Genomic DNA, 12,845 nt, shown 5'->3' on the forward strand with positions numbered 1-12,845 from the left:
AATTACTTCAAATCTGTTTTCAAAAGAAAACGTGAACTAGTGAGAAGGCTACTTAAGTTTTGTACCTATGTTTATTCATACCAGCCAGATTTCTTTTGAAAAGCAAAACAAAAACAGTAAGGAGCCGCACACTCCCATCTAGTGGGCATCTGACATAACTGCAGTTTGATTTTTGAAGAAGGAAAATGTGCTGCTTGGAGCCAATATTACACAGTACAAAATAAAGAGAGATTTCAAAAAAGCTGCACTGAATGCCTTGCCCTTTTTTGTATAATACATAACAGATACACAGAGGAAAGCTAAAGTATTTTATTAATAATTTATTGTCAGTAAGAAAGACTGGCTAATGATAGTTTTCAGTAGAAACCTTTACAAGACCATTGCATCACAAATATACAGACACTATAAAACCTGTGTCGTGGTGGGTTTGGTTCTAAACAGGTATGCAGAGGGTCCCCAACACACTTTCCAAGAAGGGGAAAATGTTTACAATTCTAAAATACAGCAACCCCTTTAAGACATTTCCATATATCTGACCCAGAAAATATCAGATCTCGTCTAACCTATGTACAGCTGGAATCACATGAACATGCTGAAATCCTTATAATGAAATGCCAAACCTCAGTGGGAAGAAATGAACAAACAAACATACAGTGAAGCCCTGATTATAATAATAGTCAGGGTGCTAGTTTAATGGCACACTAACACCACTAGATTCAGTGGAAAATAAATTCACAAAATATCTACAAAATCTAGTTAAAACTATTAAAATCAAAACTGTACATAAAATTTACAAAAAAGATTGGAGAAAATTAATTTGCATTAGAACTATATAAATACATGTATCATGCTAACATGGTGAAGTGGTATGTCGTTTGTTTTTTTAAAATTTCTTTAACAGACAAAGTGAGTACAAAAAACACTTTCAGAAATGGCACAGCCAATGGAAACCTTTGATCTGTCCAATTACAGTAGGTCAGGAAATGGAAATAGGCTAATATGTTGAAATGAGCTGCATGATCCAGTGCAGCCATGCCAGTTTTACCTCACTAAACAAAAGCGGTCAAGCACTGCTGCTAAGGAAAAAAAAGCTCCTCGAGAATCCTTAAAATTCGTTAAAGCCTAGGCACTTTTGTTGAGCGTGAGTGTCAGACTTCTGTATGTTGTTGGGAATCAAGTGGAGGAATTGTCACGTCTTCAAAGTGGCCATCATCTCCACTCTCATAGTCACTCATCATTACCTCAGACCCCATTTCACAGCATGCTGACACATCGGAGCACGAAGCCGTGGAAGTGTACACAGACAGGGACATGTTGTCTACAGTGGGTGTTTCGAAGTCTCTATTGTACCCTAAAGTGTAAGGAGCATAAGGTTCTCTATAATTACTGTTGACTCCACTGGTTGTGTTCTGAGGTTCTGACATATCTGCTGGGTAGTGATGGGGAAGGTATTGATTAAGGTTGAACCTCTGTCTGCTTCTTGTAGAAGAACCCAAGCTGCTCACCGCTGGCATGTCTCTGGGTGGCTGTATTGATTCAAACTGGTCACTGTATTCTGGTGGTAATGGTGGGAGCTCATCAGGTGCAGGAAAGTCATCAGGTGGAGGTGGGAAATCGCTTTCTATGTCATAGCCTCCAGGATAGTAATCTGTATCAATGGCATTTGGATCTGTGTAAAGGGGAGCTGGCTCTTCAACCACCTCATAATTCGGGTACTCCTGGATACCTGGCAGTTCAACACTTGGCATCCAATCTGATGTATCCCAGTGATAACCTGCAGTGTGAAGTGTTTTTTTTTTTTTTTTTTTAAAAAAAAGCAGTATTAGTATTTTGCCCTCAAAGTATACTTGTACTGGAAAATCAACACACTGTACTGAAGACAACATGACCACTAGTAATAAGGACATAACTTATGTTAATTACTTCTGGAGCAATCTGCTCCTGGTTTCACAAAGACATTTAACACAAAACAACTTCATAGTACGCCATGCATTAGATATTTTATTATTTTGCCCACATTTAGAGTTTTAATATTTTGAACATCTCTCCAAAAGTGGGAGGTGCTGCAGTTCACATATGAGATGTACCGACACACACAATGGTATACAATCATTCTTTTGGTTAAAAAAATATAAAATAAAATAACCAAAACAGCCTCCCTGAGGAACCTAAATTCCTGCGGAACAACATTTGTTGTGTAGTTACTGATTACACTAATATCAGTAGTCTTTTTTCCTATGAATATATATATTTAGCATATATAAACCTTGTGTTTCCTACTAAAAGTAGTAATCTGTTTGGTAAAGTATATAGACGGTTTAAAGTAACTTTACCATTCTACTTAAGATTAACATACTGATTCCACTAATTACTGTCCTTCAACCCTATGACTTTTTCATTAATGGAATCCTGCAGCATATAATTATTACACATATATGTAAAACCTTTTCATCTCAATTAGTAAAGACATTTGCATTCAAACATAAAAACAAAATCACAAGATTAAATTTATCATGCATAAATAACAGAACTGCTCCCTGTTTGTAAGCTTTTTTTCTGAGTAACTATAAAATGCTCCATTAGAGACTGGAAGCCAAACTAGTATCAACGGTGGAAAAGACCACTCAGTTTAAAGCCTTTTTACTTTTCAGATAGGCACTAAAAAGGAAAAATGTTACAGGATCTAAATAAGATGCAAAGTCTAGCAAATAAATAGTAATTACTGAAAACAAATACACAGCAAACAACTGAAGGTGAGTATTAAAACCAAATATTAACAAAGAGTTAAGTGAATATCAATGAACAACAACATGCAGAAGTCACCTCTTGAATTGCTGAGGTCAGGAACAGCAAAAGACTCTTTAGATGGCAAAGTGAGAAGAAAAAAGGAGAAAACATTTGAATTAGGAATCAAATAGGTGAACTAATGTGAAGGCACACAAATAACAGCTGTACAGCATGTGCTGCTTCTGATGGACATGCTACGCTCCCTTATTTTTCTCTATTATAATATTGGGGAGGGCAAATCTGCCATTAAGGGCATGTCTACACTGCAAAGACACCTGTGGCTGGCCGGTGACAGATGACTTGGGCTTGCGGGACTCAGACAAAGGGGCTGTTTAATTGATTTACGGTGTTGGTGTTTGGACTCCAGCTGCAGAACTGGCTCTGGAACCCTCCCACACTGCAGGGTCCTAGAACCCAGGCTCCAGCCTGAGCCCAACCTGAGCGCAATTAAACAGCTCCTTAAGCCTGAGTCCCATGAGGCCAAGTCAGCTGGCTCAGGCCAGCTGCAGGTTTATAATTGCAGTATAGACCTACCCTAAGTTATACCTGTGCAACCAATGTAATGGGTTACTGGGGTAACAGAGTGCAAAATTTGCTTCCTGTCCTGTTGAATCTAGAAGGGCTGGAGAGCCTACCTTAGAGAAATGGATTATGAGAACATGGGGAAAGAGAGAATGAATAGAAATTTAGAGACTTCTCAAGATACTGCTGAGCAAAGGCAAAAATCAGTCCTTGCTTAGGCAAAACTCCCATTAAAGTAATTTTTGGGAGTTTTAACTGAATAAGGGTGGCAGGATTTGGCCTGATAATTGCTTCTTTGTTCTGCATGGTTTTATATATAGTTCTTCTTACAAACAGCTCTGGGTTTTCTTTTTAAGCACAAGTCTATCACTAAATGCAGAGAGAAGATGTACATTTGCAGGGTATTTGGTGAAGCTTCAGGGTAGTTAAAATATCAACCCAGGTAAAATATTAAATGATTAAAAATAAAAACCTGAGTCTCTGAAGAATTGTTTTAAAGGGTACTAAATGTCTGCACCTCTCCATCTTATCTTGATACTTGGCGACTGTTCAGATCACTTGTAACTCCAAATAAAAATCCCACAAACATCAACTTTTCTCATTTCTAACCATTAGAACCACAGAAAATTGCATTAATCTAATTTTTTCAAAGGTTTCTTACCACCCATTCTCACAACCCTGCCCATTTATATGTGGAATACACTGTGATTTTGAAAATCTTTGATCAAGCACTGGAAAAGTATACTAGTGAAATGTTTTCCTGGCACTTGTAATTAGAAGGGGAAGTCTTTGCTTTAATCTACTTGCCCTTCTGTTTATATATTTACTATAAATACTAGACAGTACTCAGTTTTTATAGGGCAATAATTCAAATGGCAGCCACAGCTACAATAAACAATTTTATATTCTAGAGGTGGCTTCACTCTGAGCAAGGGTTTAACTGATAAATCCTTTCTAGGAAAGCGTAATACTTCCTTTCAAATTAAGGAATATGGAATAATCAGAGGGGCAGGAATAAATTTTTTCTCAGTAGCTGATCCCTGGATTCTATTTCAGTCCAATGCCTAAATCAGCCTCTGCAAATCCATGGAGGGGATGGGAAGGAATGGGTTATTTGCATTCCATTGGATCCTCTGGCCTGCTGAAGGCAACAGGTCTGAAATGGGATTCCATGCAGTACATAGGGTATGCACTCCTGCATGGACTTGACTATCTAGTCCCTACCTCGACTATCCAGCTCTCACACCAGAAATACCTTGGTTTTGCATGTAGGGGGACCTCCACAGCCACAAAGCAAGGGCATGGGATTTGATCCACAGTCAATATTTTGAGCACATCATTTTATAAGGAAAGCAGTCTTTGTGTTACAGATTCTCAATATACCAAAGAGTCTGACAGACTCATTGGCAATGTTTTGTATCTTCTGGAGATTACTGAGCGTAAATAATTACATTATTGAAAGTTGTGTTTGTGTGTGAGGATGAGAATAGCGGCTGTGCACTGGCCCAGATCCAAAGACCACTAAGGTCAGTGGTCTGATTCTCACAGACTTCAAAGGGCTTTGAATCAAGCCCATTGTGCCTAAGGCAGGCAAAATGCACGAGTCCCACCGCTCCCCTTTACTTGGTGCAATGTGTGCCAAATCCCCTCACTGCTGGCCCAGCTCTGTTACGTGGTTTTGAAGGACAACTAGCCCATGGCAGCCTTCTCTTCCCACCCTGTCTACATGCTAGAGCCTTACGTAACAAGCCTATAAGGACTAGGATTGTGCCTGACCCGCTGCACAGGTATTTGTGCAGAGGAGACACCTCCGAAAAACAGGCCAAATTTTGTTAGGTGCCTAAATTTAGGCACTCACATTTGAAAAATTGTAAATACATTTTATATATCTGTACTGAGAATATATACAACACACAGGAAAACAGACGCTACTAAAAATACACACATTTTTTGATCAGTAAACAACATTTCATAATTGCCCATCTACTTTACTACCACATTACTACAAGACAAAAACATGCAATATTCTGCCAAAGCAGTAAATAAAAAAGTGAAAACACATATATACCTTCTTTTTCCACCGAGTCAACAACAGCATTGACAAGGTGTATTACAGTCACTATGGAAGCTTGTAAATGGTATGGAAGGAGCAAATTAAAACAAACCTATAGTTAGTATCAATTTAAACAGCATACATGTATATAAAGACATCACAATAAAAATAAGTTTTCAGTGCTTTACTACCTTAACAAATAACAATGTAATAATAAATTATATATATATATAATCTTTAATTTATTCTTCTGTATAAAGGCAATTTGATACCATAGTTAGACCTGAAACCAAACAATTTATGCACAGGGTTCCTTTGGTTAGATAGGAATTTCTGAAATGTTGGGTCACCAAATGACTGTAGCTGTGGTACTTATTCTAGAAAGATTATAAAATGGACTTTTCTAAAGGACACCAATGGGGAGGTTAAGGGTATTGAACTAGGGCTCCCATAATACATACTATATATATATATATATTCCACTTTAAAACCAAAAATTGTTGGGGAATCTTCCAATGAAATGGGACTGAAATATAAAAGGATATAAAAGAGAATGAACAAGGAAAATACCAAGTATCTATATTTTACCTGAGCAATGTGTTTTTATTGTAGCAAGCTGCACTAGTAAGTTAAGTGGTCTTGTGCATAGCTGAATTTCAAAGGCCTTAGCACTTGCAATGCCAAATCAGTGTCACAATACTATTCTACTTAAAAAAAAGAAACAAACAAACAAGAATATAAATGAAAACAAAAAGCTTACTAGACTGTTTTTGTGTCCGCTCTCTGCCTAGGGAGGGGAAAAGGACCAGGAGAAAAAGGAAGTACTCTTGCAAAGTCAGATTCTACCTCATATACACATTATATATGACTACTGTTCTGGCCAAAACTGTTCTAAACGAAGGTCCAGACTTGCCGTTGCTTCATGTCTAGAACTCCTACTCAAGCCAATGGGAGTTTTGTCTGCCTCAATGGCTTAAAGTGGATTAAAGGTTAGTCTCTCCCCTATAACTACATTTTCACTGCCTTCATTACTCCATGCAAGATATTACTTGACATATGGTACCTTTCACATCTACCTTTAACCATTCACTTTCCCATTAATATGTGATTGAAATTCTGGGCAAAGATATTTGGAAATTATGAGGTGAAGAGTGCTATTAATTCAACAGCAGCTTGCTTTTTAATGAAAACAGAAGTTTAAAAATATAATACCTGCTTACATATGTCTCAGCATTTTGCCAATAGACATCATTTTACTTTGATGAGCTCTAATATATACCACTGATACACACCACTTCACACTAATAAAAAGACAACATCATTCTACTTTGGTGAGAAGTAGAACTTAGTTTGTTCCTAAGTAATTAAGAAAGCTCAAGTAGATACATAAACAGACATCTTAATTTAATCATTTTGGATTTGTTGACACAGGTAAGGTTACTATCCATTTCGAAAACCGTGTTCAACCATTTTCCTTAACCTTGAAACTTTGTAAATAAAAATGATGTGTTCATATAAAAGCAAAAAGTGTCTGTAATTAGAACGAAAATAAAATTGAGTGAAAGCTTCCCAATTAGTAAAAAGCAAAGACTGAAAATTAAGTTCACTGAGTAATTTTTGGTTGCCCAGAGTCACCATCAAAATACCATTTACAATGATTATAGAATAACATTGGCATGTTTTTGATATACGGAGGTTTTCTATATATTCATATCTGGTCACGACAAAAGTCAGATAATTACTACTATACTTCTACAGCAAAATCCCTTTTGCACAACTTCCTTCATTACTAATATAATCAAACTTACAAGCAGTCCCTTAAACTCTGCTCTCACTCAGTATTGATCTGATCCATATGGGAGCTGAGGCCGCAGCAAGAAAAAAAAAAGGAAACAAATGAAACTGTAACACCAAAAAGTTTTACTGAAAGCTGAATGTCAAAGCTAAAACTACACTTGTGCAGAGGCTAATTTTTTATAGAGCAGATATGGATAAACTTGTAACCAATGATTACGTATATCAAGAAACTTTTGTACTTCCTATCAACACCAAACATCTAATTCTGAATTTGTCATTGTTAGTATTTTACAGTGGAATAAATATTTTGTCAGGATACAATTCTTAACATGAAATGTAATACAGCTGAAACACTTATTTAATTTTACAGGTTTAAGTAGCCTTCAGGAACTAACCAATAAAGTAAAGTATGTATTATATAAAATCTATCTATCTATGGATATAGATAACGATATACATCTATATGTGGTGACAGGCAGGGAGGGAACAAATGAGTGTGAGCAATAGAAAAGAATGATTAGGCATTACATACCATTGTCATCACATGACTCTGACTGGAAGGAGCTAAGGGACTGGACCTCAGACATACTTTCTCTAGTGCTGTAAGGATGAGAGGCCTTTTCCTCCAGAGGCTTCTTTGAAAGGCAAGGATCAAGATCTACTACTTTAGCTGAAAGCAAAAAGAAATGTAACGTCACAAAATTAGTATACTCTGGATTGAACATCTTCATAAAAATTAATGCCCCTCAGCAGTCTGAAAGTATTTGTGACAAAACCTCAGAGCAAAAGGCAACTCCCATAACCAGTAAAATATATCCGTGTAAACTGTTCCTCATACGTGATGCATCTTGTGTCCTGCTGTTTACAATAAAATCTAATGGACTCAATATTTTATCTTTGTGTAAAACACATTCATAAACTCATAGCCCTATATCAGTACTACAGACTCAAACTCTGAATTCTAAATATAGTTGTACCACAAATATATTTTAACAAAAGAAGATTGCTTACTGTCATAATCAAAATCCCAGCTAGGTTTCTGAATTGAGTCACTGTCTGAAGGAGAGTTAGACGGAGGTGGGGGAGGCAAGTTAGGTGCCACACTGCAGACAGCTACTGCCTTTCGGTGGCCATGTACAGAATCTGGGTTAAAGGTACTAAACTCCGGATGCTCTGGGATGGTCGATCCCTCAAAAGAATTCCTATCAAGATTGTTCCTGGAGTCACTTGGAATGCTTGGAGTATAAGAAATGGGACGAACAGGCACCTGGGGTGGGATGTCTGAGTAAATGTTCTTATTCAGTTTTGAATCAAAATATGGTCTTTGCAAGAAAGCTGTTGTTGTTCCCAGGTGTTTATCTTCAGACTCTGGCTGGCGTTTCTTCTTTCTACTGATCAGTTTGCGGCAGAAAACAAAAATCCCAACTAATAATAAGATTCCCGCTATGAAAACAATAATTCCGATTACTTCTGCTAAGCTAATGTTCCAAGACGTTGAAACATATTTATTGAGAACAATCTCTGCACAATATTTTCCTCCAAATCCATGGCTACAATTGCAATGATATGAGCCATGTGTGTTCTCACAAAGGGCACCATTGAGACATGGGTTTTCTGTGCATTCATCAACATCAGTCAGGCACCTGCCAGAGTAGAGAAATAATAGTGAACATTGATGCTACTTAACTAATACTACATGAAACTCCTAGTACTCAGCAGTTGTAGGTTTGTTTTCTTTTTTAATATACGGAATTTACATTTTACTGAACAATTTCTATTATATTGTTTTCTTATGTGAGTCTTTATTTTGCAGAGTACAGATACCACTTTTATCTGAATTTTTTCACTGCTGTTTCCCTCCAAAATAATAAAAGGGGGAATCCATTTTACACTTTCCTAAAATATAAGCATTTCAAAGATGACAAGGCTGAGACACCAAATTTTCTTCACTATTTCTACCTTGTACCATCAACATATTATCTGAACTGCTTTGTCTATTTCCAAAGTAGATTCCGAGTCCCTAAACCCTTATCCCATAATGGGATCGACTGATGTGAACCCCTAAGCATTCCACATAGGTACAGGTTTCTGAATAAGTGAATCCCACTGGAGGAGCTGGATCTTCAACCGTCAGCTTCATGCCTCCTTATATGTGTTGGGCATGTCACTTTAATTGATTGTGTCAAGATGAAAAACTATTTTATTTGGGCAAGATTTGGCCATCCTTATTTATGCTGAGCAGCACCTTATGTTGCAAATAGCAGGAGAACCCATGCTTGAGGTGGGATAGGGAAGTTCTAATGCTTTTTGCTGCCAAGCTGCTGCAAAATTATGTTTCTGAGCAATTTGCTCGGAAACAACTGAAATATAGTGTGAATAAGGAAAACACATTGCCGGAGTTTACAGAATGAACTGCAAATGACATTTTCAATTTTCCATGAAGGCATAAGTTGATTAAAAACAGATTAGGATAAAACTGCCTCTTTTGATCCTGATACAAAAATGTTAGTGCTTCCTTATTTACAAATGTACAAACTGAAAATATTAACATACTGATGAGTCTTTCCTCCTCCCAAGAGGAAGGGAAATTAGGTCTATAAATTCAACACTAGGCTGATATGGAAAAGACAGTCCTAAAAGAAATTCTCTTCTCTTAAGACAGTGCGGTTACAATGATCAAATGTGCAAAGAATACAGCTTCCAAATTTATGTTGTTTGCATTGTGATGTACTACTATGAGAGCTTTGAAGTTTTAATATTCTGGACAGTATTTATCATGAAGGAATCCAGATATACCTCTAATGTGTACTTGAGTAAGATATAAACATTGTGCATACAAGGTAATCACCTATTTTAGAACTATTAAGGGTGGGAAATACTGAGCATAATTAAATCTGAGTGACAGAATCCTCCCGCAATTTTTTTTTTTCATTGTTACGAAATTCTAAGGGTTCTGGCCCAGGCTAAACGTTCTTATGTTTGTCAGCATATGTGCTATGTGCTAATAAAATCAGCTATGTGCTAATAAAAGTAATGTTGCTAAAACTGTAAATATAACCAGATGTACAAAGCTACTAACCTTTCTCCACGAAAACCAGCCTCACACTCACAAACGGGCCCATCCAAACTATCAATACACTTGCCACTGTTTTTGCAAGGGTTATCTTTGCAATATGGACCCAACTGACACCTGGAAAGGGAAAAAAAATGTATAAATTACTACTTCCCATAAGTGGTACAAACTACAGGCCTGATCCTGTAAGGTGTTGGGTGCCATCAACTTCATCTGACTTCAGTGGACACAAGGGTGTCCTCACAGGGTCAGGCCCTAAATAAGTAAATGGGAGAGGATATACAGACTCTTATTTATATTGTAGGACCCCAGAGGCATTCTTGTTACAGTACCACATTATACATTTATATGAAGAGTATAGTTATTGAATGTAATGACTGCATTTTTATAACAATGAAGACGTACCTCTGACCACTGTACTGTCCTCTGCATTGGCAGACAAAATCATCACTGACCGAAATACAAGTGCCACCATAAAGGCAAGGATTGGAGGCACATGGATTGACACTCACTTCACAATGGGTTCCCATAAACAAAGCAGCACACTTGCAATAATAACCTAAAATCAAGCAAACACTGTATGAAAGGTATGCCTTTAGTGCATTCAAAGAATCTACCATTTCAAACTTACCGGGGGGGGGAGAAGGAGCAGGGTTTGCAATCAGTATCTCCTTTGAAGGGAAAGGAAGTCTAACTTCTCAAGTTTTTTAATCAGACAAATAGAAAAAACAACATGAAATGGCATTTGGATAGAGACAATATTTGTTAATAGCAATATAAACAATTCCAGAACCCACAACCACTCAACAACCCTCTTAGAAAAAACTTAAAAATTCCTCCGGAGGCATCTCCAGCTGGCCCAGGATCAGAGGATTGGAAAAGTGACTTAAAACAACCAGCAAAAGAATAAATAAAGCCTACCTCCATTGGGCAGTGGATTACATATGCCTCCATTCTGGCAAGGACTGCCTGAACAGCCTTCAGTAGCAATCAGTAAACATCCAGGAGATACATCTACAGATTCTTCCATATGTGCATAATTCCGCGGTTTGCTGTTTAGTGGTAGCTCTTGCCCATTAAGTACAATGGAATCCATACATCCTCTGAAACCATTGCTGACCTGTGGACTCCTCCCATGCCTTGTACCTTGTTGCCGAACATGTCCACCAAAAAACACATGGTTATCTAGGTTTAGTGTTCTAAGCGTGCCAGGAGCAGTACCAGATGCAGTGTGCACCCTGTCTAGAACCAGCCGGGCATAGTTTCCATCCACTTCAAGAGACACTGAATGCCAATGACCATCATTAATCTGAATACTCTGAACTGAGACAATGCCAGGACCACTGCCGCAGTCAAATTTATATTGTAGCCTCCCATGGTGAATCTATACAGGGGAAAAACAAAAACAGAATAAACACCAACATATCATTAGCTTTTCTGTTACTCTGTGACAATCAACCAACACTGTCACCTTAAGCAAATATGCTAAATATTTATGCCAGTAGAGGTTTCCAATTATGTTAAAGAAATGACAAAGCATTATTAGATGTTCATATGGCAGGTTTATTGATGTTATATTTCAAACACATTCATGATGATGATGATGAATCATTGCGCATATGGCTCTTTGTCTGGCTTAATTAAAATGTGTGTGCTTTACTTTGTCTTTATTTTTTCCTGTGGTAAAGGACATGACAGACTGTTTGAAGAACCAGGGTCTCCCTCTTCAATGTTCCCACTTGGGAGCTGTTTCAAGAATATATCTTAAATATCATTTCTGTATGATATATCAGTATATTTAAAAAAAGACTGATCCTTATTTTAAAGTTGATAGTTTTAGACAAATACCATCAGCTGCAACAAGAGCGAAGGATCAGTTTTATTAAAGAAAAGGAATTATTACACATTAAAAAATCTTTTGATAAATGTTTGCTGTCATCTGGATAAATAACAAATTTTTTTACTTTGAAGGCAATAGTCATTATGAGAATTCTGCAATGGTGGAATTATTAAATCTTTAAACTCTGGTAATAAAAATATCTTTTAATTCGGCTGATGTAAAAGCAAACTATGAGGTAGAGATCTATGCAATGGTAGATTATAATATACCTCTAAGATACTATAGTCTGTTCCTCGGGCATACATGACAACTGCATGGGTTGAATATGTTCTAAGCCTCATTGTGAGCTTCATTTCCTCTTTGTTTTCATTTTCCAAGAGACGATATTTTACATAGCTGCTCCCAGTAAATGTCACCGATGAACCAACTGATGCTTAAAAAAAGATAGACAAGCATGAAACAATTTAAACACAAGATTAAAGCCAAAGTTCCCTTTCAAAGTACTGCAGACTTATCCAAAGACTTATCAGAATTAAAATCTCACCATGACACTGGCCAGGTTTGTCACTATGGCAAACACAGGTGTACTTTCCTTCCTTAAGATCTGCTATACATTCAGTACCTTCGGGGCATGAGTTTCCTTCACACACATTATTCACAAGGGGGCACTTCCCTTCTGTAAAACAGAACAAGTGGTTTATTTTTCGGGCATGGTAATTTAAAGCAAAACCACCTTGAACTTAAAATACAAAACAAAATTCTTAACTTTAGAC

General features: G+C 37.1%; 1 protein-coding gene across 6 annotated transcripts in view; it reads right to left on the reverse strand.

Annotated features, from left to right (window-relative positions):
• Positions 1 to 294: 294 nt before the first annotated feature.
• The window catches only part of FAT1 (FAT atypical cadherin 1), a 148,170-nt gene continuing 135,619 nt past the window's right edge, over positions 295 to 12,845 (reverse strand). For 2 of the 6 annotated variants that reach the window (XM_084626415.1, XM_084626414.1), the window contains exons 20-29: positions 12,617 to 12,748; positions 12,342 to 12,505; positions 11,154 to 11,616; positions 10,638 to 10,791; positions 10,239 to 10,349; positions 8,171 to 8,802; positions 7,692 to 7,829; positions 5,378 to 5,437; positions 2,824 to 2,859; positions 295 to 1,774 (exon numbers count right to left, since the gene is read on the reverse strand). In XM_084626415.1, the coding sequence (XP_084482541.1) occupies positions 1,149 to 1,774; positions 2,824 to 2,859; positions 5,378 to 5,437; positions 7,692 to 7,829; positions 8,171 to 8,802; positions 10,239 to 10,349; positions 10,638 to 10,791; positions 11,154 to 11,616; positions 12,342 to 12,505; positions 12,617 to 12,748 (2,516 nt within the window). In that variant the 3' untranslated portion in view covers positions 295 to 1,148. Of the gene's footprint in view, positions 1,775 to 2,823; positions 2,860 to 5,377; positions 5,438 to 5,863; positions 7,225 to 7,691; positions 7,830 to 8,170; positions 8,803 to 10,238; positions 10,350 to 10,637; positions 10,792 to 11,153; positions 11,617 to 12,341; positions 12,506 to 12,616; positions 12,749 to 12,845 lie in introns of those variants that run through there. The other 4 variants (XR_014711337.1, XM_084626416.1, XM_084626417.1 and 1 more) reach the window with 4 other exon arrangements.

The sequence above is a fragment of the Lepidochelys olivacea genome (genome assembly GCF_965140295.1).
Source record: "Lepidochelys olivacea isolate rLepOli2 genome assembly, chromosome: 4".
In the NCBI taxonomy this organism is placed as follows: Eukaryota; Metazoa; Chordata; order Testudines; family Cheloniidae; genus Lepidochelys; species Lepidochelys olivacea.